This window comes from Heteronotia binoei, chromosome 2 (assembly GCF_032191835.1).
Source record: "Heteronotia binoei isolate CCM8104 ecotype False Entrance Well chromosome 2, APGP_CSIRO_Hbin_v1, whole genome shotgun sequence".
Classification (NCBI taxonomy): Eukaryota; Metazoa; Chordata; class Lepidosauria; order Squamata; family Gekkonidae; genus Heteronotia; species Heteronotia binoei.
In genome coordinates, this window is record NC_083224.1 from 84994899 (window position 1) to 85021130 (window position 26232).

Below are 26232 nucleotides of genomic sequence, written 5' to 3' on the forward strand. Positions count from 1 at the left end.
GACAACCATTATACTTCTTTCATGCTCATCCATTTGCACTGCGAATATGGAGTGTGGAACCATTGCACATGCAACTTATGAGAGATGACTGGCATAGTTGTACCTTTAATGTACTGTATCCCTAAGTCAGGGGTGGCCAAACTTGCTTAATGTGAGAGCCACATAGAATAAATGTCAGATGTTTGAGAGCTGAAAGACATGAACATCAGATGTTTGAGAGCCGCAAAGAAAGAAGGAAGAAAGGCATATGGAGGGAGAAGGGAGGGGGAGAGGTGGAAAGAAAGCAACCTTAACTTTAAATGCATTCTGCAAGTGATTTAAAGGAAAATGCCTTCTCCAAGATGGCCAATGGGGTTGTGGGGGCTTTGAGAGCCACACAATATGTGTAAAAGAGCCACATTTGGCTCCTGAGCTACAGTTTGGCCACCCCTGCCCTAAGTGCTGATCCCTAGTATGTTTGGAAAAAGGTAAGGGCCAGCCAATGCAAAACATAGAGCACAATCTATGTCTTAATTTTCATCTTTCTACATCTACCTGAAGTTCTAGCCAGGCCCAAGGAAACAAATATCTGTGATGCTTTCTGAGCTGCTTTCTGGACCAAGCTTGCCTGCACTGAACACATGTACTATTTATGTATTCTGTGTTTATTAATTTCCTTTTTGTTCTGTTGCCTATATTAATCTGAACATGATGATTCCATAGAAGGGCTCTTTGATCTTCTCTCTACAGGAATGTGCTGATGGCTGCCAAGAGGGCCAATCAGACTGGACACTTCATCTGGATGGGCTCTGACAGCTGGGGCTCAAAAATTGCTCCCGTGAGAGATCTAGAAGAGGTGGCTGAGGGATCTGTTACTATCTTGCCCAAAAGGGCATCTGTTAGAGGTACGTCTAGCAGCATGCTGCTGTTTGGAGTTTTGAGGAATGCTGAGATTTTAAAAAATGATATTTGGGGTGAGGTATATGATAGAGCTGATACATTGTTATACAGTCCTTTTGTCCCCTAGCTATGGGCTACATTCAGATACTGTTGATATTTTGGTATTATTGCTCTGTAACAGTAATTTGTTTACTAACAAAAATCCAGTTGTGGATTATTTTGGTATTGCGGATGCAGCCATAGTCTCTGATTGAATAGGTTCTGCCTGTTTTTTTGAAGTATTACAAAACCTGGCAAACCTTCTTTGATCAAAAACAATAGGGGGATGAATGTGCACACCATGGGCTACACTGAAAGTGTTTGTCTTCCAGTCATAATGTTCCTTTGGGTGTCTCATGCTGATAATGAAGTTGTACTGAATTTGAACTACCCTATTTTCTAAACCAAATAATGACAACTAGACAAGAATGGCAATAATGCTTACCTAGACAACCTCACAGTAGTTTCTCTTTATCACTTTTTTCATAAAAACAATGACCAGAGAACATTTTGAAATTTTTTAGATCTTCTAAGCTGTAATGCCTGTGGAGGAACATGATGTGGAACAAGATTCTGATATACTGCACCACACAGCACATCTCCTTTTTACTAGCAATCTCTCTCTCTCTCACACACACACACTGTGTTTGGAAAATTCTTCCTTAACAGCCTAATAATTATGAAATTTTGCTGAGAGTGACAAATCCCAGCTAAAATGGATGAAAGGTTAGCAAATGAAGTCAATATCAAGGCTGTTGTTGTAAATTTTAGGTGATGGTGTCGGAGATATCTTTTTTGTGGGTGGAGAGCTCATGTGCATTAGCTGAGGGCATTGCCATGAGGACGGTAAACGTATAATTAACAATACCTCTTCCCTTCTGTAGGAAGTTTGGGATGTCACTTCTTGATATGCCCAGTTGCTATGGCCAGTCTCACATGACAGCTTGCTAAGAGCGGGGACTCATTTGACTTCCCACTCTTCTCTTGCTTGGTGGCATGTCCCAGATACTCATGTGGCATGTCCTCGGGTGCGGTCACACGTACCATCTGAACCGCTGAATATTGATTCGATGCAGGGCAGTTCAGACGAGCATCCAAGAATGCGATTCATTCTGTTGTTGCGCGATCAGACATTCAGTACTATCACGCTCTTTTCTTGGAGCATGCGTAATCAGATGGTGATTTCTGGGAGGGGGGGTCCATTGAACATTCGCCCAACTGTTTGGAGCTGGGAAATCAAATGTTGCTTCAGAGGCAGGGGGGAAGAGGGAAATTTTCCAGAATTAACGTTGCCGATTCAAACCAAGGAACTGCCAGGAATTACTTTCCTAGAAATTGGCAGTGACAATGATATCTGGAAATCCTCCACATTAAAAAAAATGTGCACATATGTGCACATTTTTTTCAAAGTTTCTTCAAAGGTCATCTCCTTCTCCCAAATGGTGTTCAAATATCACCTAGATATCTTCATTGATTCTGGATCTGTCAGTGAGCACATCCAGTGGGAAATTCTCTTGCACAAGCCTCATTGAAACAAATGGGAGCAGCAGGAGAGATTTGAAGTAGAGTCTTACTGGCATTTTCCCCCATCTACCTCCCCCCCACCACACATTTTGAATCGTCTCTGCTCTGTCTGAATTGTATTCTAGCCCATCATATTATTCCTTGGCCTTAGTTCCTTACTTTGTCCTTCCTTGCCTTGTCTAACCTAAATATTTGTCATCTAAATTAACTTCTGAGGGAGGGAAAGATTACTTAGTATCATTTGAGACATTTTGAAGTTCTCTTGCTACCCACAGAGACAATTATTTCAAGGCCCAGACCAAGTACTTACTCTTTTCTACTTGTGTCCACCAGCTTATACTCATCACTTGTTCATCAACAAGTTCCATCTAAAGCCGTTATGATGAACTTCAACAAAAGCCTATTGTAAATGTACAAGCTTTTTCCACAACATCTGTAATGTAGAAAACACTCCCTGCCTGTGGAGAAAATTGGTTTATCTGTGCTCTCTTACTTATGTGAGCATGGATGGTCGTCCACCCATCTGTCTTTTAGTGAAAAGCTTAGGACACCAATGAACTGATCTCTGTTAACAAGGTGTACTGAAATAGTGGAGGGTCAGTTTCACCTTGGTTCCTCACAAGATTCAACATTCAGGTTGTAAAGATTTCCAAGTGCTTCCTCCCAACCAGAGCAAAGACAGGCAAACATTTTGATGATATCAGAGAAAGTAAGCAAATGGCATGGGGTGGGGGTGAAGAATGAACTCCTGAGGATGTGCAGAGTTTTTTCCTAGCTTCGATTCCTGCTCTGTACTGCCAGTCTATCTCCTCGCCCAACCAATTTCTCAAAATCTATGAAAATAATAGAAACAGTTATGGTACCCTGTTCACTAGGTGCTGAAGACAATTATGAATCCTTTTTCAACAAGAGCCAGATAGTTGAGGGAACAATAATGGTACCATGTAAAAGCGACTATGTACCATGAGCTAAGGCAAGATGTAGATAGGCAGGAGGGTATTATGAAACCTTATAAGCATAGATTTATACTTAAAAGGGATCTCATTTACCTTTAAAAAACCAGAATTTACGTAACATTTACAAGTAGAATACAGAAAAATTCTAAAATTTCCAAATGTTATAAAATAAAAAATGGAAGCTCACAAACATTATCTTTAACTGTCCAGATAGGTTGTTATCTAGGCAAGATTTCTGGAAACCTACTTTTTGTTAAAACCCAATCTCTAGGTTGTTTTCAAAAAGGTACTGACTTGTCTCTGAACAAAAGACAATAAGAATCAGGAAGTAAAGTACACACCTTCTAGCCTCAAGCACACACCTTCTAACATCTGAAAAGTTCAGAAAAATACTACAAAAATAAGACCTCTCCAACAAAACATCTAACACTTCCTTAGGGGCTGAAAACTACAATCAGGATTGTTGAGAAGGCCAGTCCTTTTATTTATTTACTTACCTCATTTATAGTCCACATTTTTAATAAAAAGGGTCAAAGACTGATTATTAATGAATATGCAGCTCAGCTTTTAAAAAATAATGTAAATGAAAGTACATTTGAATCACGCACCTGAGAACCACTAGACTTTAATTCATCGTATATTTTACTTCAATCAAATAAAGATACAGTCTACTATACATTACCCTGTGATGTTATTTGGCCAAGACAGAAATGGAAACTTCCTGTTGGGTGGCAGTAACATTTCTGAAGCTAAGCAGGTACAAGACTGTACAGTGCCTGGAGACCTGCACTGAACAGTAGGTTGGATTGATAACCCTTAGGGTCCCTGCCATTTCTAACAATCTGCAACAAAGAAATTCCACATGCACATATCAGTGAATGTGTTTCTAACACAGGGGCAGTGGTCACACTACAAGCTTGGCACTATCTGGCTGCACTTCAAATTATACCATTTTATTTTGTAACAAGACTTTTTAATCAGACATTCCACCCTGAACTGGCTTCACCGCTTGCTTGCCCCATGGTAAATCATTCAGATTGTTGTAGCATCCTTTTTTTTTCTTTTACCCATGCACATAAATGTGTATCTGAAGCTCCAGCTCCTTTTTGACAGCTCCGCAAGCTCTCTGCCAAATACTCCCACCCCTCTCAGCCTCCTTCCTTTCACCTCTCTTCCTTGGAATACATGGGGAGGGTGAAGTGCAGATTTACATGAGGGTAGTTCCATTGACCTCAGCACATTTACCTTTCTGTCAATCATGGGATGCTCTCCAATAGTAACCTTGACACAGAAACAGGAGAGAGGGTTTTTTTTTGGGGGGGGGGATTTGTTACTCAAACACAACTACCCCAGCGACTCCCAATCCAGAATAACTACTTGGCTGTGGTGATTGACAGTGCCAAGGGTGATTATGCACTTATGCACACATTGATCAGAGAGAGAGGGAGAGAGAGGGGCAGAAATGGAAGGGAAGGTTCAACTTCCCAAACGACTTGACTTCACAATGGGGGAGTTCTGACAGCCAGAAATGCGGAGTGAAAGCACTGTCATTTGTAAAGGCCGGATTTTCTCTGGTGTCCATTAACTCCTCATTGAAGACAAGGCAGAACAGGGTGATGATGACTGAGGCATGGATGGCAGATGTTGCTGTCTGATCATGCTCTTTGAATCTGCAACGGTATTGCAGTGATATCAGATCAAACTGCTCGTGTGACTGCAGCTCGTGTGACTGTGAATCTAATGCTTACTAAAATACAGCAAATAAAAGATGAGCTTCACCAGAGGGCCTATGGCAAATTTGCATAGCCAGGATCACTTCGACATCAAAAAATTATTCATCAGGAGTCAAGGAAAGGTTAGAACTTAATGAGTGAAAGAGTATTGTGGTTATTTGCCCATTCTCATGAGCCACCATATTGATAAGCCTTAGTGACTTATTAATAATGGTATGACTTTTTTTCTATTTAACTAAATGACATCCATATTCCTGTACTTACGGATTTAGCTCACAGTCATAGCTTCATTAGTAGAGGTGTCATTCATTAGAAGGGAAAGAGCTATCAAGTGCCCCAAGCCCATTAAAGGATCCATTCAATTAATAAGGCTATGTCAGACAGAACTCTAGTGGGAGACATACAAATTCACCATCCTTCCTGCCTATTCCTTACCCCCTTCTGATATCCACTTATACCAAGGAAATTGGGTTTGTATTCTACGTGACTGAAATCTGTATAGTTAATTAAGTCTTTCATATCATGGAAATTGCAAGGGAGCAACATATAGTGAAGTCATAGAATCATAGAGTTGGAAGGGACCTCTAGGGTCATCTAGTCCAACCGTCTGCACAATGCAGGAAACTCACAAACACTTCCCCTAAATTCACAGGATCTTCATTGCTGTCAGATGGCCATCTAGCCTCTGTTTAAAAACCTCCAAGGAAGGAGAACCCACCACCTCCCGAGGAAGCCTGTTCCACTGAGGAATCGCTCTAATGGTCAGGAAGTTTTTACTAATGTTGAGCCGGAAACTCTTTTGATTTAATTTCAACCCATTGGTTCTGGTCCTACCTTCTGGGGCCACAGAAAACAATTTCACACCATCCTCTATATGACAGCCCTTCAAGTACTTGAAGATGGTGATTGTATCACCTCTCAACCGCCTCCTCTCCAGGCTAAACATGCCCAGCTCCTTCAACCTTTCCTCATAGAACTTGGTCTCCAGACCCCTCACCATCTTTGTCGCCCTCCTCTGGACCCGTTCCAGCTTGTCTATATCCTTCTTAAAATGTGGTGCTCAAAACTGAACACAATACTCCAGGTGAGGTCTTACCAGAGCAGAGTAAAGTGATACCATCACATCACATGATCTGGACAATATACTTCTGTTGATGCAGCCCAAAATTGCATTTGCCTTTTTAGCCACTGCATCACACTGTTGACTCATGTTCAGCGTATGATCCACTAAGACCCCTAGATTCTTTTTGCACATACTACCGCTAAGACAAGTCTCCCCCATCCTATAACCATGCATTGGATTTCTCCTACCTAAATGCAGAACTTTACATTTATCCCTGTTAAAATTCATTTTATTGGTTTTAGCCCAGTTTTCCAGCCTGTCAAGGTCATCCTATATCCTGTTTCTGTCTTCTGTGTTTGCAACCCCTCCCAATTTAGTATCATCTGCAAATTTAATAAGCATTCCCTTTATTCCTTCATCCAAACTATTGATAAAGATGTTGAACAAAACAGGTCCCAGGATAGATCCTTGAGGCATCCACTTGTCACTCCTCTCCAAGAGGATGAAGAAGCATTCGCAAGCACTCTTTGGGTGCGATCTGTCAACCAGTTACAGATCCACCTAATGGTAACAGGATCCAAACCACATTTTACCAACTTGTCAACAAGGATAGTATGTGGAACTTTATCAAAAGCCTTACTGAAATCAAGATAAACGATGTCTAGAGCATTCCCCTGATCCAGTAAGGTAGTCACTTTTTCAAAAAAAGAGATAGGTTAGTCTGACATGACTTGTTCTTGAGAAAACCATGCTGGCTCTTAGTAATCACATCCATTCTTTCTAAATGTTCCAGGACCGACTGTTTGATGATTTGTTCTAAAACTTTTCCAGGTATAGACGTCAAGCTGATGGGTCGGTAGTTACCCGGATCATCTTTTTTCCCCTTCTTGAAGATGGGGACAACATTCGCCAGCCTCCAATCTTTCAGCACCTGTTCTCCAAGAATTCTCAAAAATAATAGCCTGAGGCTCAGAAATTACATCTGGAAGCTCTTTTAGAACCATTGGATGCAATTCATCTGGACCTGAGGGCTTAGTTTAATTTTAAGAAACTGGGTGTTTATGTACTACCCCTATGCTGATCTTAGGTTGGAATTTCATACCCTCCTTATATGTTCTGTTTTTGCCATGTTGAGCACCGTTTCCCTCAGAAGAGAAGACTGAGGAAAAGTAGGAATTGAGCAGTTTCGCCCTCTCTTTATTACCTGTTACAATTTCACTTTCTTGCCCTCGCAATGGGCCTACCATATCCTTGCTCTTTTTCTTACTCTGAACATAAGAAAATAACCCTTTTTGCTGTTTTTAGCATCTTTGGCCAGCTTAAGCTCATACTGAGCTTTAGCTTTCCTAACTTTTTTTCTACAAGCACTGGTGATTTGTTTATATTCATCCTTGGTTATAAGGCCCTCCTTCCAATTCCTGAAGGAGTCTTTTATTTCTCAAGTCTTTAGAAAGCGGTTTATGGAGCCACTTCAGCTTTTTTAGGCTTTTTCCATTTTTTCTTCTCATAGGAATCGTCTGTGTTTGCACTTTCAGTATTTCGCTTTTAAGAAACTCCCACCCCTCCTGAACCCCCTTCTTCCTAAGTATGTCTGACCATGGGGTTTTACCCAGCATAGTTCTAAGTTTACCAAAGTTTGCCTTTCTGAAGTCCAACCTGTAAGTCTGACTACATATAGCTTTTCCCTTCCCTAAGACTGTAAATTCCAAAATCACATGGTTACTACTGCCCAGGGTGCCCACTATTTCTATTCCTAGTGCTCCTAGTGACCATATTCATTTGTCTTCCTTTACAAAGAGATGTTGTTGGGCTACCTGCTATTCTTTGTGCATCTGTCAAGAAACTGATTTCAGTTTCTGAAACTCATACTGCACCTGGGCACAGAAAGTGTGGCTTGGTTTCAGGCCTGAGAAAGAAGCTGTCTGATGGGCACAGTACTAAACCAAGTACTCCAAGTTGAACATGTACTAAACCAACCAAGTAACTAATTCTGAATATCTTGCCTTTTTCTTTCCAATTTTTGTCAGTGTTAGATAGCCGTTATATTTTTGTGGTAATGTTGTCATGAGCTTGCTAATGTCAGTCTTTTCTCCTCCATTTTTTTTTGTTAGTTAACCCTGGGAACACAGAAGGTTCTGACCCATGTTTTTGTTTACTAGTATTACAACACTACTTTTTGACAGGTAGAGTGGCTGGCTGGAATGAATTTGAGAAAAGGGTGCCTAGGCACCCCTACCAATTTGCATGCCAAGGGCTAGGTACTAGATCCCCTATCAATTTGATGGTATTTGGTGGCACTGAAAAATCTCTGATTTGAGACCCCATTAAGACTGGGTTCCTTAATTTCTTCAGTGATGTCTTGAAGCGCTGAGCCACAAACTCCGTTGCCATACAAAGTCCCCTCATCTCCTTTACATTCAGGGCCTGAGTCACTGGTTGCTGCATTTTGAAATAAGAAGAAATTTCTTCCATCTCCTTCCCCTGCCCACTCTGATTTGTATTGATCCTGGAGGGCTTGGCCTTCTGCTGAAAAGTGTGACTCAGTTCTGCTTCTGAAGCCACCTAAGTATATTATTTACTCCAAGGCACCTTTGGAATAATGCATTTCATTTCTGGCTGTTTATGGCACATTATAATCTGAATGATGTAAACTAATCAAGTAGAGCCATGTGCTGGTAGAAATCTTGTTCTAGAGCAGGGCACTCGGTTAGATGGTCCACAGCTCTGAACTGCAATGTCTTTGTATCTACATAAAAGAAATCAAGGAATGTTACTCTGTATAGTGATCAATATTTTATAACACAATTCTGAGAGAATAGCATGAAGGCCTGTGGTTAATATGATGCAGGCCTGGTCCTGATTAAAGTCTGATGGTAGATCACTGGGGTATAAATGATACTAGGTTTGAGCTCTTTGTGGGAAGAGATGGGTACACATGTATAAAAAACACTTTTTAGAACTATATTGCTAAATGAGTATATTGAGGTACTTACCTGAGAAGTTTGACAACTAAAAAATAGTCACATGAGATAATTCCCCTCTACCTAATGCTTTTGTAAAACAACAACAAAACAAATCCAGATCCTCACAGATTTAGAAACCATTTTTGGTTAGATGGGTAATATTAAAAGCCCAGTTTAAATGAGTTGAGGATCTAGCCCAGAATGCTCCCTTTATCTTCCTTTGAAATATTGACACATATTCTACTTCGGATAGAATCTGTATTGCAAATTAACTGAACTAGCCATTTAATATGTGACTTATCCTTCAGAGATACCAGTAGTCCTCATAGTTCATTACAGTCAATAAATCAGGCTTATAACAGTAATTCTTTTCTCACTAATCCTTTTTATCTGCATGGTATTTCAGAGGCAAAAAAAAAAAAAAAGCCTTATACCTTTGCAGACAGCCAAAATGGTAGGTTTCCTTTTCAGAGACATTCTTACATATGTTTTGACTTCCAGCTTTCATGTTTCTATCATTTCTCTTTTTCAGGTTTTGATCGGTATTTCTCCAGTAGGACACTGGATAATAACCGTCGGAATATTTGGTTTGCTGAATTCTGGGAGGATAATTTTCACTGCAAGTTGAGTCGCCATGCTTTGAAAAAAGGAAGCACCATCAAGAAGTGTACAAGTAAGAGGTTGTATGATAGTGGGGAGGACATATGGAAGGTGAAGGAATCTCTTTGGATATTGCATCAGTCAGTGGGAAAACCTTAGCTACATACATGAGCTTCTTCCATATTGGAGCTTGCAGGCAGTTCTCATGTTGAAGGAGATCATCGTTGCTATTATAGAACAGATGCAAGCACTGAGTTTCCTGGAGATTTCATCACTGGGCCTGGTTGCTGAATGGAGAGAATATTAATATATATTTTTAATATTTCTATGCCACCTCTTCAGAGTCCTGCTCAATGTGACTTACAATTAAAATCACAAAATTAACCTATTAAACAAGCGGTTAAAAACAAGCCATTGGACATAAACAGCATACAAACTATGCATAAATCAGAAGCATGTCATAAAAAACTTGATGAGATAAAACCTCTAGTTAAAAGCTTGAGTGCAAAGATGGGCTTTGTCCTGGCACCTAAAAGAAAGAAAAGTAGGTGCCAGGCACACCACAAAGGGGAGGGCATTCCAAAGGCAAGGTGCCACCACAGAAAAAGCCCTGCCTCTAAACCACCTACCTCATGTCTGAAGGCGGGCTCACAGAGAACAGGATATGAGAGGCAGATTTTAACTGGTGGCAGGATAGTAGGGGTGAAGATGGTCCTTCAGGTACACTGCATAATTTTGTAAACTTTTATAACATCCCTCATTAGTTGTCTGATTTGAAATATCTACTACAACCACAAGATGTTTTTCCTTCTCAGTGAGTTTTGACCCCATTAGCATATACCTGAAGTTGATTTTTTTTTGCTCCAGTGTGCATCACCTTACACTTACCTACACTGAACTTCATTTGCCACATTGCTGCCCAGTCACCCAGTTTGTAGAGATCCTCCTTGAGCTCTTCACATTTGAATTGGCTTTAAGCTTCCTGAATAATTTTGTGTCAGCTGCAAACTTGGCCACTACACTGCTCACCTCCAATTCCAGATCATATATGAATAAATTGAATAGCATTCTATGCCAGGATCCAGAAGTAAACCAAGTTATAAAACCACTCATTTTGGGGGAGAGCAACCTCCTTTAGGACAGGCTGACTCTACAGTCCCTGAGCAGCTTTTCCACTGACCAACATCACCTAGTGCCATGGACAACCCTGGTGTAGTATGAAAGGATGAGTTCTCATTGGACAAGCCATCCCCAAGCCTCATCTTGGCAATCCCTTCCTGTGAGGCTGTGGTCTCAGGGCCTCATCAAAGGGACCCTGGGTCAGCACTAATACTGTCCCCTGACACAACAGGACCCTTAGGCCTGGAGGCCCCAGCATGGACTCACCTGGAAGCAGACCTGCCAGTCTCTCAAAGTACCCCACAAGCAGACAAGACAAAAGGCTAGGGCTGAGGCATGGATTAGATGGATTAGTGTGCACCTAGCAACCCACATCCTCACCTCTGCTAAGGAAGTACTAGAAAAGACCAATAAGTCACTATAGGCTCTTGAACCTGGTACTTCTCATTAGAGGAGCTGACTCAGTTTATAGGAAAGAGCATAATATGGGAACCAGCAGCTCCAGGAGGGAAACTCCCTATATAAGGCTGCGGAGAGGCTGCAGCCAGTGTGGGAGCAGACTGTCAGCAGTTTTATTGGTGATCTTGCCAGTCATTGGGCCTGTTTTCTTCTTGGCTGGTTACAGACTGGCGGTTTAAGACACCTCGGGGATTGCAGGCAAGCAGATCTAAAAAGCACGTTGAAATATGCACATCTGCCTGCCGTCCCCATCCCATACTCACCCTGTCGTGGCCCAACAGGAAGCTGCCTCAGAAAGGTACCACTTCCAAAGTATCTGAATGGTCAGGAAGCACCCTGGGAGCTCCTGGGGAGTGGCAGATGGGTGCATGAGTGCTCTGGATACTCCTCTAGGGTGCACATAGCCCATTGGTGTAGTGGTTAAGTGTGCGGACTCTTATCTGGGAGAACTGGGCTTGATTCCCCATTCCTCCACATGCATCTGCTGGAATGGCCTTGAGTTAGCCTTAGGTTAGCCAAAGCTATCGCAGGAGTTCTCCTTGAAAAGGCAGCTGCTGTGAGAGCCCTCTCAGCCCCACCCACCTCACAGGGTGTCTGCTGTGAGGAGAGAAGATATAGGAGATTGTAAGTTGCTCTGAGTCTCTGATTCAGAGAGAAGGGTGGGGTATAAATCTGCAGTCTTCCTTGTTCTGGGGTGGGCCACACACCGTCTGAATGCTGCTGGGAGCTTCTATTTCTGCCAGCTCACTTCTGAGTCAGCTTGCTGCTGCCCTAAGCCAGCAGTGTGGACTCAGCCCTTGTTACCTGATTCTTGGGCTGCTTTTGATTCTGCCTTTTGGAATGTGTAATATGAAAGTATAGACTGCCTTCTGGCTTTCCCTTTGATTGTATTATTAGGCTCTAAACTGTGACCTGATAGCCTCTCCTGTTACATCCTGTGGTTAATGGGGTTTTCCTCCTGCCTTGTGGTCAGGATACCTCAGTCTTGTATGGACTCAGCTTCAGTTTATTGTCCCTCACCTTTTTTTTTTGCTTTCTGTAGGTGCCTATTTAGGAAATCAGCAGACCCAGAGCTCTTTTTTTTTGTAGAAAAAGCACAGCAGGAACTTATTTGCATATTAGGCCACACGCCCTGACATCACTATTGTTTCACACAGGGCTTATTTGTAGAAACAGCCCAACAGGGACTCATTTGCATGTTAAGCCACACCCTCCTGATGCCAAACCAGCCAGAATTGAGTTCCTGTGCCAAAAAAAGCCCTGAGCAGATGCACCTGGCTTAGTTGTTAAGGAGGAACAGAACAGAGTGTCATCTGCATATTTGTTTATTGAGAAAGAAATCCTTAGTGGTAAAGTTCTGAGATAAGGTAATGACGACTGGACCAAAGTAGGTTGTGCTGAAGGTGCTCTTTATGAAGAAAGAAATCTGAGAAAGCAGGAGATCTTTTGGAGCATGATGAAATACCAGATTTATATTAAAGGTAATAGAGGACAGGGCTTGAAAAATAGGACTTTCATAGAACAAGATTAAAACAGGTCTGTAGATCTTGTATAATACATCAGCAGGGCTGTCTGGGAGAAGGGATGGTGAAGCAGGGGTGTCATTTTGGATCATGATTTGTGGTGCATAAAAGCAGAAGGCAGAACTTGGAACAAGAGTGGATGCTGGAAAAGCCCAGAGGGACTATTTAAGAAAAAGAGTAGATGAAGCACTAACCACTTTATTTTTCATTGTGATTATTAAATAGCACCAAAACAACATTTGACTAAACTGACCCACTGGGTATGTTCCCCAGTTCCCTCTCTACAATCTCCTTGAGTTTGCCATTTCCCCTGCCAACCATGCATCTCCCTCCAGTGCTTTCGTTTCCCTTTGGATTGTTTACTGTCATTCCTCTTTCCATGCCACACTAATTCTTCCCTCATTTGCTCATAAATTTCCATTACACCATTGCAGCATCAGCCAGATCTATCTCAGCAGCTCTTTTCTCTGTATTTTTGTGTGCATCTTTGCTCCCCTGAGAAAACACTTTTGAAGCAACTCATTTTAAAAAAATGTATTCCAACAGGTTATAGAACTATGCTGAGTAGGGATGCAGTATGGTGGAAATGTACCCCTAACCCCCACTAGATGATTATATAAAATATTCAAGGCATTCATATTACTTGAGGTGGCTTTAAAAATGTTTCATTTGGTTTCCTCTTACAGGCTCTCAGATCAGCTGAATTTCTTTCCTTATTGCTGTGTTTGTTGCCTTTGATTCTTCCCTGAAACAAAAACTGACAGTAGGGAAGTGCTCCAAGTCCCTCTGCTTGGTACCTACTTGGCAGTTAGTGTTTTCCCCTCAGCTGGGAATGCTGGCATGTTCTGTGTGCTGGAACCACATAAAAACAGTTATAGGAACAGAAGGCATGTACATTCTGGCAAAGAACGGCTGTTGAGTGATAGGGATCACAGGTGCATACATACTACCACCAGCAAGTATGAACTCATACATAGAGCCCATGATGTTCATACTGTACTAGGCTTCCCAAACCTCCCGCCCTGGTGGGGGACCCCAACTTTAGCCCCCTTCTCTCCCGCTTTCAAAAAAACTGGAAGCGGGGTGGGGGGTATGGCATCTGGGAGCGATTCCGTTGTGAGCAGTTGCTTAAGGTGGAGAGCTTAGTTCCTCTGCACGAGAAGAGCCAAGCCGAGTCCAGGAACACCTTAAGAGACCACCAAGATTTTTAGGGTTATAAACAGCTTTCAAGATTCAAAGCCCCCTTCGTCTGATCTTCTGAAGGGAACTTTGGTTGCAGTCACGCACACAAAAGTAGGAGGGCCTCCTGGAGTGGGGCAGGGGGAAAGAGGTAAGTTAACTGCATACTGCCTAGCCCTTGTAGGATTGCCGCCCCCCCCCCCCCAGCTTTCTGGCTGCTCTTTCACTTCCCAATCCCGGCGTTTACACAGAGAACCTGCTGGGATCAATTTGCAGCCGCTTTGCATTCCACAGGCTTCAGTCATCCCACTTCTTCATAATCTTCTTCTTTTTGCACATTTACTTGGAAGCAAATCCCAGCGTTTCAGCTGAGCTTACTCCCTACTAGGCGCAAGAAAGATCGCAGTGCCTCTGTTTCCTGCTGAAGAGAGCTGCCCCAACCTTGTGCACGCTGATTTGGGAGCGCTCTTTGAAGTAGGCATGCTGAATTAATACCCTCCAAGTTTCAAAATGATTGGACCAGGGGGTCCAATTCTATGACCCCAAAAGAAGGTGCCCCTATCTTTCATTATTTCCAAAGGAGGGAAGGCATTTAAAAGGTATGCAGTTCCTTTAAATATGATGGCAAGAACTTCCTTTGGAGTTCAAATATGCTTATGCTGCTGGCTCCACCCCCAAAGTCTCCTGGCTCCACCCCCAAAGTCCCCAGGTATTTTTTGAATTGGACTTGGCAACCCTATACTGTACATGATCACTTTTTCTACCCATATACTTTTTAAAGACAGTTTTTCCCTTTTACAAACTCATACATAGAGCTCATGATGTTCATACTGTGCATGATCACTTTTTCTACCCATATGCTTGTTTTTAGACAGCTTTCCCCTTTTTCAGGCCTATACCCAAGACACATAAAAAGGAGCTTCTAGGTATACACATACCACAAAGGTATTTTTGCCAGGCCCAGATTAAAAGAGATAGAGGGTATATAGGCTAAACTCAATTTACTGCTTTAGTCTTTTACTAGTATTCATGCATATTAGCATTTAAGAATGCTCCATTAAACTTGGTAGTCTGTATCCTACCATTCTACTCATCCAAGTTCAAAACCTTTTGCCAGCCTAAGGAGATTGCCTGCCACCTAAGTTGTTTTCACAGGAAGATTCTTCCTCACATGTATAACAGAAAACCATCATATTAAGGGGGAATATAATCCATATATGATTGTTATTTCCCCTTTGGACCACAGAAAATAGAAACCCCATTTCCTGCAAAATAAAAGTTAAACTGTGGGGAGGCTGTGGTTGCTCCCCCATAGCCACCCCAGGGAGGAGGGGTGTAATTAAGCTTTGCCTTTGAAATGGCAAAGGTAAGTTCTGCAGCCCCACCTTTTCAACCATTTAAAGGACTTTTGTTGTTTATTTACCAAGCTGCACTGCACTGCACAGCTTTGGAAAAAGTGCTGCCAGATCCAACTCAGAAAATACATGGGTTTTTTGGGGGGGTTGAGCCAGAAGGCTTTCCCATTCCCTAAAATAAATAAATAAATAAAAATACTGCATTGCAGTTTCCCTAAATACAGTCTTCGTTTCCTCATCCCCAGGAGGTGTCTTCACTTCCACTAAATGAAACTGAATGCACTCCCACACATTCACAAAGCAGCCAAAATAAATGCAGTTTACAAACCCACACTTGTGTGATCTCACTTGGGAATTTACTCACAGGAGTTGCTGGATGTAACCATCTGCTGTATTTCCACCAACTTCTTCAAACTAACACAGGAAATGAAAGGTTCTAGTTTACTCTTAACCATGCAAACAACTTTTGAAAGGAATGTAAAACAAACAGAGGGACTGGGCTCTCTTCCTTCCTCACAGATTCACTGGGAAGTCACTTGGCTCTGCCGGCTCACCCCACCCCCATTCAGCCTTGCTCCCACTGAGATTTACATCTTTCAAGCTTCCAAGCTTCTTCTAAGCCTTCCAAGGTGGAAAGGTAGATTGTGATTGTTGGGGTGGACCTTCCCCCACTGGCCAACTGGCTGGTGGTGGGGAGGAGTCTGAAAAACCAGGGAATCCCCTGCCAGGACCTGGCAAGCCTATTTGGAAAAGAAAGGGAAAGGCCCTTTCAAGAGGTGGTTGTGGGCTTGTGTGTGTGTGTGTGTGGGGGGGGGGAGAGGCTACATAATGTGCAGTGGTGACACAGAGGGGCAGGGGTGGGGTGTGAGGCAGTAGATGAAACAGTGAGGAAATGGGAATATGGATGCTGTTGAGAATTGCCTGTTCTGGGTTGGGAAAATCCTGGAGTTTGTGGGGCATTGCCTGGGGAGGGCAGAGTTTGGGGGAAAGACCAGCTCAGTGCTATAGAGTCCACCCTCTGAAGTTGTCATTTCCTCCTGGGCAACTAATCTTTGTGGTCTGGAGATCAGTTGTAATTCTAGGAGAACTCCAGGCCCCACCTGGAGGTTGACAATTGCCTGTTCCCACACCACTTTCTGCTGCCGCCACTGTAGTGGGAACATGTTTTCATGGTCCCATCTGTAAGTAGACTTACAGAAAGGCTCTTGCCTTTCACAGACCTGGCTAGTTTTGGTTTCTTCCCAAGTAATCCTTCCTTTCCACTCCAGGGTCTGTTTACAATCCCAACATCTCTTTGGCATATTTGTTAGCAGAACTCATGACTCTTCATACAAGCCTCTACTTGCACAGCCTCATATTCAGTGCAGGCCTTTAAGCAATGACTGTGTTCTTTGGATCCATCGTGGGTGGGAGGGCAAGAGGAGAGGCAGCCATTGAATTGTGTTACTCTCTCTGACACTCTATCTGTTCTGCCCTCTGAGCTGCTGTGGCACCCATAGATTCCACAGAGCCACAGTATCTGGTGAGGATGGTGAATGGATGTGACAATACAGAGATAAAGGAGAGGTTCCAGTCACTTTTTGTACTCCGGTATTGAAGACTGGGAGTCATTTACATGGCAGCCAGTTTCTCTGGAGTTTCTTCTCCTCCTTTTAACAATGATTTTGCACTGGATTTTCCATGCAGCTGGATATTTTATGGAGTGAAATGTTTTAATTGATGCTGGAGGCAAGAGGTGCCCAGCACCAGGGCTTCTGTCATTCCAGATCAGAGGCAGAGTCGCAGTGAGGCTGGGGGCAGGGAATGAACCCCTCTCCATTCACTCTGTGTCTGCATCATTTCCCTTGCCACGCTGAACCTGAGTTCTGCACTTAGCAGATTTACTTTCCCTCTAAATCTTCAGCCTCCCTCTCTGTAAAAGCCAAACATTATTTATGATTCATTGGAATCAGACTTTGTTATTGTTATTGAGTCACAGAATTTATCATTTTATGCTGGCAGGAAATAATATATGGACTTGGGGTGTAATAAACACATTGTCCATGGAGATACAATGTAATGGCTTCACAGTCTTGAGCCATGATGTGCTGAAGCAAGCACTATGGCTTCTGTATCAATTCCATTGCTTGATCCAGGCTGGTATTTTAGACTGGCTTGATTAATCACATGCTATTGATCTCTAGAATTCATGGAGGACTAGAAGGGCTCAAAAGGAAGTTCTAGAAGCAAATTAGCTGAACTTTTGCTGTAGTTCTGTGGTGAGAAGGAACCTATATTATTACATTCTATATTTGTTTCAAACTGTGCTACCTCCTGATTTTCACACCTGGTCTACTAGGCTTTTAAATATACTTTCCCCCCTTTGTTTACATATCAGAAAAGAGATTCAGACTTGCTGCCCCACCCCCCTTGACACCCTTTCGTTCCTGGGTTGACTGTAAAGAAGTGTGTGTGTGTGTGTGTGTGTGTGAGAGAGAGAGAGAGAGAGAGAGAGAGAGAGAGAGAGATGGATGGATGGTGGGCTCAGTCTTGTTATCATCATGTGGTCATCCATATTTTCAGCTATTTGCAGCTAAAAATGACTGGGAGGGATCAGACCAGCAAACAAGGCATACAGGGAATCTGTCTTGTTGACAGCCACGTTGTAGAGGTGATGGTTGCAGGTGACATGTTTACTGAAAGACGGGAGGGATTTACTGCCTGCTTCTCGCTGGGAGAAGACAGATAAAGGTGTCTGGGCTTTCAGGCTGAGAAGACGTGGTGAGGCTGAGGGTTGTGTACTGTCTGTTAAGTGTTCCTCTTCCCTTCTTTGCATTTGTGGAGAGCTGAGCACAACCACTGATATCTGGTGTATATCTTAGTCATCATTTGTTCATTTCTGCTGCTCCAAGGCCAGAGGAGGCTGCACTATTTATATATTTTATTTACATGGTGCTTTTGAGCAGTAGTGCATGATGCAGTGTTAGAGTTGCCAGGTCCAATTCAAGAAATATCTGGGGACTTTGAGGGTGGAGCCAGGAGCAAGGCTGTGGCAAGCACAATTGAACTCCAAAGAGAGTTCTGGCCATCACATTTAAAAGGACTGCACACCTTTCAAATGCCTTCCCTCCATTAGAAATAATGAAGGATAGCGGCACCTTCTTTGGGGGCTCATAGAATTGGACCTCCTGGTCCAATCCTTTTGAAACTTGGAGGGTGTTTGAGGACAGGCATTGGATGCTATTCTGAAAATTTGGTGCCTCTACCTCAAAAACCAACCCTCCCCCCCAGCCCCAGATACCTGTGGATCAATTATCCATTATACCTTATGGGAATCGGTCTCTATAAGTAATAATGGAGTGCCCAGCAGACATTTCTCTACCCCCCTCACACTTTCTGATGACCCTGAAGTGGGGGGAGGGCCTCCAAAACTGGGGATCTCCTGCCCCCACCTGGGGATTGAGCAAACCGGAAACTGCAGTGTGCTGATTAGCAAACACTAGAAATAAACCACTGCTTTTTTATGTTGCAAATAAATGCTTAAGCAATTTCTTTCATAATGATGCAATTATATTATTATCATCACAAACCAAAATTCATTAAATGTTCATAGAAAAATCAAAAAGTTATTTCATACCACTCTTGTAATGTAGTACTTTACAGTCCACTGTCTCAGTTCTCCTTTGTTTGAAAGATATAAACAGTACCACACTTGTATATGATTCCTCCTATGGGTAGCAGACCAAAGTCTGACAGGTGTGGCGGCTACACAGGTCTTAGGTTCAGTTCTGTGTTTCGTTCACCTTCCACTGGCTGCTTTCTTTTAGCTTTGGAACCCGTGCTAAAGGCAATTGCTCACACAATTCCTATTTGCCTCCCCTGTAAGCCAAAATGCCCTCAAAAGAGGTTGGGGAATTGACAGGTGGGCATCTTTGGCTTAAAAAGGGATCTAGAACCTATGTATACAGGATCCCACCTCCAGAAATTATTACTGAATTTACCAAGGACACTAATTAAGTAAAACAATCATGAATTTATTACAGAAAAATATAGAACACACATACAATGTAATGAATATATACAACACACATACAGTCCTAATAAAAATAGAGAGAAATGCATAGAGGTAACATAAGGATGGACAAACAGGGTGATAATTACCAATCGTAGTCTTCAAGGAAGGCTCCAGTGGCGAAAAATGAGGACTAGGGGGAAGGGACCCTCAACTGATCAGGAATTGGGGATATATCTAAACAGCAGGAATGGGGTACTGCTAGATGCACACCTGTGGGGAGCTGGGTCACAGATTATAAGGACTACCTTGAGCACTTAGGGGATGGGAGGTACAGGGGCGGATGAGAGGTGGTCAGCTGGTACATGACCTCAGAAAAAGGGGAGGCTCCGCAATGACCATAAGGGCTGGCGTTATGCGGTAGCCAATAGCCAGTTTATTGGGGGCACCTGATTCGATGCCCATACCTGGCCAATGAGCAGACCTGGCCCTGGTTACCTGATTGGACTTCCAGGTAACAATGGGCCAAAGGGAGAGGCTCCAGGATGACCATTAAGGGAGAGAATGGGAAAAATTATTGGAGTGGAGGTGATTAAGGCTATCAAAACTTATCTGAAAGGTGACAATAGATGGCCAAATTGCTACCTAAGGTAACACACGATCTATACAAAGAAACTTGGCTCTGGGTGAAGATGTTCTTCCTCTTCTTCATTCCTCTACTGGCACCATCCTTTGTCTTGGGTTCCGTTAGAAAAAGGTTTAGGCATTCTGACAGGATCCACGCCTAAGATAAGCTTGATTGCCTTATGCATAGGTGATAAATGTTGAGTACGTGAGCCTCCCGCTTCGCTGTAATGGAGTCTGGCACTGCAGGAAGGTAGCTGCTGGTGATGTTAGCCTTCCCATATGGATTCTATGGTTTGGCTGGAAACCGCTTGTGTGGACAGTTCCTGGCAGCGCACCTTCTTCTGCTGCAACAGCCGAGATGGTGATCACACAGAGCGAATGGAAACCCAGCTGTTCTCCTGGTTAGCACTCTTCCGGAGACACGGAGTGCTGCTGCAACATTGTGGCTGTTTGTACTCACATAAGTCCCTACATTCTGGTAGACAAAATCTACGTTCTCCTGGCAGATGTGTGTGAGTTGAATCTCCAGGCACCCTGACAACCAGGGTCTTTTAGGGTTCTTTTTCTCACACCCCCTCCCTAGGCAAATTCCTATTTGCCTCCCCCTCCCTCCCAATTTTAATGCCTAAATGAAGCGCCATGCTCCAGGGGCTCTTTCAAGGCCACCACCCTGCTGATCAGCTGATCGATGGGCAAAGCAGTGCAGAGGCTGGCAGCTCCTCTGCTTCAATTGGGAGGGGTTGCAAACACAGAAGAAGACAGAAACAGGATATAGGATGACCTTGACAGGCTGGAAAATTGAGCTAGAATCAATAAAATGAATTTTAACAGGGATAAATGTAAAGTTCTGCATTTAGGTAGGAGAAATCCAATGCATCATGATAGGATGGGGGAGACTTGTCTTAGCAGTAGTATGTGCATAAGGAATCTAGGGGTCTTAGTGGATCATACGCTGAACATGAGTCAAGAGTGTGATGCAGTGGCTAAAAAGGCAAATGCAATTTTGGGCTGTATCAACAGAAGTATAGTGTCCAGATCACGTGATGTGATGATATCACATTACTCTGCTCTGGTAAGACCTCACCTGGAGTATTGTGTTCAGTTTTGGGCACCACATTTTAAGAAGGATATAGACAAGCTGGAACGGGTCCAGAAGAGGGCGACAAAGATGGTGACGGGTCTGAAGACCAAGTCCTATGAGGAAAGGTTGAAGGAGCTGGGAATGTTTAGCCTGGAGAGGAGGCGGCTAAGAGGTGATGTGATCACCATCAAGTACTTGAAGGGCTGTCATATAGAGGATGGTGTGGAATTGTTTTCTGTGGCCCCAGAAGGTAGAACCAGAACCAATGGGTTGAAATTAAATCAAAAGAATTTCCGGCTCAACATTAGAAGAACTTCCTGACTGTTACAGTGATTCCTTAGTGGAACAGGCTTCCTCAGGAGGTGGTGGACTCTCCTTCCTTGGAGGTTTTTAAACAGAAGCTAGATGGCCATCTGACAGCAATGAAGATCCTGTGAATTTAGGGGGAAGTGTTTGTGAGTTTCCTGAACTGTGCAGGGGATTGGACTAGATGACCCTAGAGGTCCCTTCCAACTCTATGATTCTATGATCCTATGCTGGCCTTCTGGTGTGCTCACCAGGATCAGTGCTGGGGCAGCGATGGTGGGAAGGACAAGGAGCCGTTGAAAAAATGGCTGCTTCCACTGCCTCTTCCCCACTTCCTCCCTGGATTGTGTGGGAAGGAAGTGGGGAGGAGCAGAGGCTATGGCCGCTTTTTCAGCAGCTCGCTCATCCTTTCCACCACTGCTGCCCTTGTGCTGATCCTAGTGAGCACATAGGAGCTGCCGGCCTCCGTGTTGCTTTACCCATCGATCAGCTGATTGGTGGGGGGGAGGGCAGCCTTGAAAGACGGCAGCACTTCACTGCGCTTCACCTGGGCACTAAAATGAGGATAGGTGGGAGGGAGGGGGAGGCACCATGGAGGGGGCGCGGGAATTCCACAGGCGTGATCTCTTAGTCTGTTGACACCAAAACAACAAAGAGGCCAATGACACTTTAAAGGCATATTTGTGATGGCATAAACTTTTGTGAGTTTGAGCCTAGTTTGCAAGATGCATGAAACAGTATTCTAAAAACAGGAATTTAAGCATGTGCATATACAGAGAAAGGAGAAGGACAGATCAAAGCAGGCCTCGGATTCAGCAGGAGCTCACAGAAGCACAGCTCCTGAACCTTTCTGAGGGTTGCCCCTCTTCCTCCCCACCTACCTTGTCCATTGAATAGTAGCTGCAGCTGCATAACAATCCCTGGATTAGGAGAGTGGGCAGCCAGCCAGCCACTAGGAGCTTTGCCACATTCCCAGCAGCCCTCATTAACCCCTGGATAAGCCTGCACCATCCTTTCTCCACTTCTTATGTGATTTTGGATGGCGGGTGGCTTGCTGACCTTTTGACTGTGAGGGGGCGTGGCCTAGGAGAACCGCAGGTGACTGAGGCCTGCTTGGGCTGTCTGGATCTCTAACCAGTCCAAGCATTCCTTGCTCACCTGGGGCTCTCCTTTCTTGCATCAGGTTGCTTTTGACTGATGGGGGTGGCAGCATATGCTAATGAGTTATGTTAATGAGTTCTACCACCTATTTTTCTACAAAATGACCCCTGGACCAAAGTAATAATGTGTGTTTAAATTGAACAAAAGTTAGAGTACAGTGGCCCCTTTGTATAAACAAATTTATTAGTAACATATGGTAGCAGAATTATATCTACAACTTATAAAGAGCTTAAAATAAAATTAAAAAAAAATCGTTCTACCCCATATCTTACTTTCCTCTCACTCCTCCCTCCGTTACTTGACCCCCGCCAGTGTTATTTTTTTAAAAAAACAAATATTAAGGTACCCTTAACTATAAAAATCTTAATCATCAAAAATTGTCCAATGTCCTTTTATTTTCCACTCTTTCTCTACGTATCTTCTGAATTTCTTCCACTCCGCATTAAAAAGTTCTAAATCATAGTCTCTTAGTTTTCTTGTTAATTTGTCCATTTCACTCCATGACATAACTTTTGTAATCCAGTCCCATTTTTCTGGTATTTTTTCTTGCTTCCATAACTGCGCATACAATGTCCTAGCAGCTGAGAGCAAGTACCATATTAAAGTTCTATCTTCTTTTGGAAATTTTTCCATTTGTAATCCCAGCAGAAAAGTCTCTGCCTCTTTGTTGAATTCATATCCCAGAATCTTAGAGATCTCTTGCTGAATCATCTGCCAAAACATTTTAGCCCTTTCACAAGTCCACCACATATGGTAGAAAGAACCTTCATGCTTTTTACATTTCCAACACCTATCTGGCATCTTATTGTTCATCTTTGCTAATTTTTTTGGAGTCATATACCATCTATACATCATCTTAAAACAGTTTTCTTTAATACTATGACATGTTGCGAGTTTCATAGAGTTCTTCCACAAATACTCCCAAGATTCCATCTTTATTTCTTTATTTACATTAATTGCCCATTTTATCATTTGAGATTTCACTACTTCATCTTCTGTAGACCATTGTAAAAGTAATTTGTATACTTTTGAGATTAATTTCTCATTGTCTCCAAGCAGAACTCTTTCCATTTCTGTTTGTTCTTTCCTTATTCCTTCGGCTTTAATATCATTCTCCATCAAGCTTTTTATTTGTTGCATTTGAAACCAATCATATTTATAACTCAGTTCTTCTGCAGTTTTCAGTTCTATTTTCCCACTTTGTATTTTTAGTAACTGGTTATATGATAGCTGTTTTTCTTTAACTGTTTTAGCCGTTAACTTTATCACTTCAGCTGGCACTATCCATAAAGGTCTCCTCTCATCACCATATTTCTTATACTTTATCCACACATTTAGTAGACTACTTCTTATATAATGGTGAGAGAAAAGACCATCCATCTTCTTTTTCCCATAATACAAGTATGCATGCCAGCCGAATTTTTTTCCATGGCCTTCCAACACTAAAAGTTTTTTATTTAACAGCGTTATCCATTCTTTCATCCATACTAAACAAATTGCTTCATGATACAGTTTCAAATCTGGTAATTGGAATCCACCTCTCTCTCTTGCATCTGTCAAAACTTTATTTTAATTCTTGGTTTCTTCCCGGCCCACACAAATTCCGAAATTTTCCTTCGCCATTTATCAAACTGTTTAGCATCTTTCACAATAGGGATGGTTTGAAACAAATACATAATCCTTGGTAAAATATTCATTTTTATTGCAGCTATTCTGCCCAACAATGACAAGTTAAGCTTGTTCCACTTTAGCATATCTTCTTCTATTTTACGCCATAGTTTTTCATAATTGTTCCTGAACAAATCAATATTTTTCATTGTTATCTCTACCCCTAGGTATTTAACCTTAGAGGCAACTTCACAACCCGTTAGTCTTTGTAATTCTTGTTGTCTATTTATCTGCATATTCTTGCACAAAATTTTTGATTTTTCTTTATTTATATAAAGTCCCGCCAACTCCCCAAACTCTTGTATTCTCGTTAATAACAAAGGTGTAGCTTGTATGGGATTTTCATTTATAAACATTATATCATCAGCAAATGCTCTATACTTATATGTATAGCCTTTTATTTGTAATCCTTCTAGATCTTTTTCTTCTTGAATCTGCATCAGAAAAATTTCAAGAGTCATTATGAACAGCAATGGCGAAAGCGGGCAGCCTTGTCTAGTACCTTTGCTGATTTTCATTTCATCTGTAAGATCTGCATTAACGCACAACCTTGCCCTTTGTTCAGAATATATTGCCTTTATCATTCTTATAAAACTTTCTCCAAGCTCCATTTTTTCCATCACTGCAAACATAAAGTCCCAGTTTAAATTGTCAAATGCTTTCTCTGCATCCGCAAAGAATAATGCTACTTCTTTTTCTGGGTGTCTTTCATAATATTCTACAATATTTACAACAGTTCTAATATCGTCTCTTATTTGTCTTTTAGGAAGAAAACCAGCTTGATCTTCCTTTATAAAATTTATCAGATATTGCTTAAGTTGTTCTGCCAGAATTCTTGTAAATATTTTATAATCATTGTTCAAAAGCGAAATTGGTCTATAATTTTTCACATTTGTGACGTCTCTTTCTTCTTTGGGTATCAAAGAAATAACAGCTTCTTTCCATGTATTTGGTACATTCCCTTTAGTTCTTATTACATTCATCAGCTTCTGTAATTTTGGTATTAATTCATCCTTAAAAATTTTAAAGTATTTAGCTGTGTAGCCATCTGGCCCGGGAGCTTTATCATTTTTCATCGCGTTGATTGCTGCTTCAATTTCTACTTTTTCAATTGGGTCATTCAAAACTTTTCTCATATTTTCAGTTAAGGGCTCAATTTTTATTTTTTGTAGATATTCATCTATCTTTTCTCTCTTTACTTCAGCACCTTTAAACAACTTGGCATAATACTTAAAAAATTCTCTTTTTATTCCCTCTTGAGTAACTACTTCTCTTTCATCTGTCACAATTCTACTAATTATTTTGTTTTCCCTCTTTTTCTTCAGTTGCCACGCCAAATATTTCCCCGTCTTATTTGCTCCTTCAAACGATTTCTGCTGAAGCCTTTTCAAATTCCATTCCACTTCTTTGCTTAACAAATGTCTTGAGTTTGTAATATTGAAATTTCCCTTAGAGTTTTCTTTTTCCCTGGTCTTTTCCTCAACTCTCCTTCTTTTTTCTTTATTTCATTTTGAATGTCCAATAGTTGTTTTTCTTTTTCCCTTTTATCTTTATTATTCAAAGTAATCAACAACCCTCTCATTACTGCTTTATAAGCATCCCAGACCGTCTGGAAGTCAATATCTTCTTTGTCATTTACTTGGAAAAATTCTTTAGTTTCTTTTCCTAGAAAAGAGTACAGTGGCCCCTTTAAGACAAAAAAAGTTTTTTCAAGGTATGAGCTTTCATCTGCACACACACTTCTTCGGATATAATTGTGTTTAAAATGTATGGCTCAAATTCTGGAAAAGAATAGGACAGTTCATTGCTATGGCTAGACAGAGCCAAAAGGCACCTCTACACATCTTATTTGTTAGCTTTAGCTGGGCTAGCTGGGTGTTAGGCATTGTTGGTGCTCAAGTTTGCTGTCAAAATGTCCGGAGTGATGAATGTCTGTAGCACAGGTGGCTTGTCTCTAAACACCTTGCAAGAATGCAGCTTCCTATGTTGTTGTGAAAACTGCCTGG

At 42.1% G+C, this 26232-nt stretch overlaps 1 protein-coding gene across 2 annotated transcripts in view; it reads left to right on the forward strand.

Annotated features, from left to right (window-relative positions):
- Positions 1–26232, forward strand: part of GRM4 (glutamate metabotropic receptor 4) — a 618169-nt gene that overhangs the window by 425460 nt on the left and 166477 nt on the right. For both annotated transcript variants that reach the window (XM_060231489.1, XM_060231490.1), the window contains 2 exons: positions 730–884; positions 9690–9830. In XM_060231489.1, the coding sequence (XP_060087472.1) occupies positions 730–884; positions 9690–9830 (296 nt within the window). The remainder of the gene's footprint in view (positions 1–729; positions 885–9689; positions 9831–26232) is intronic.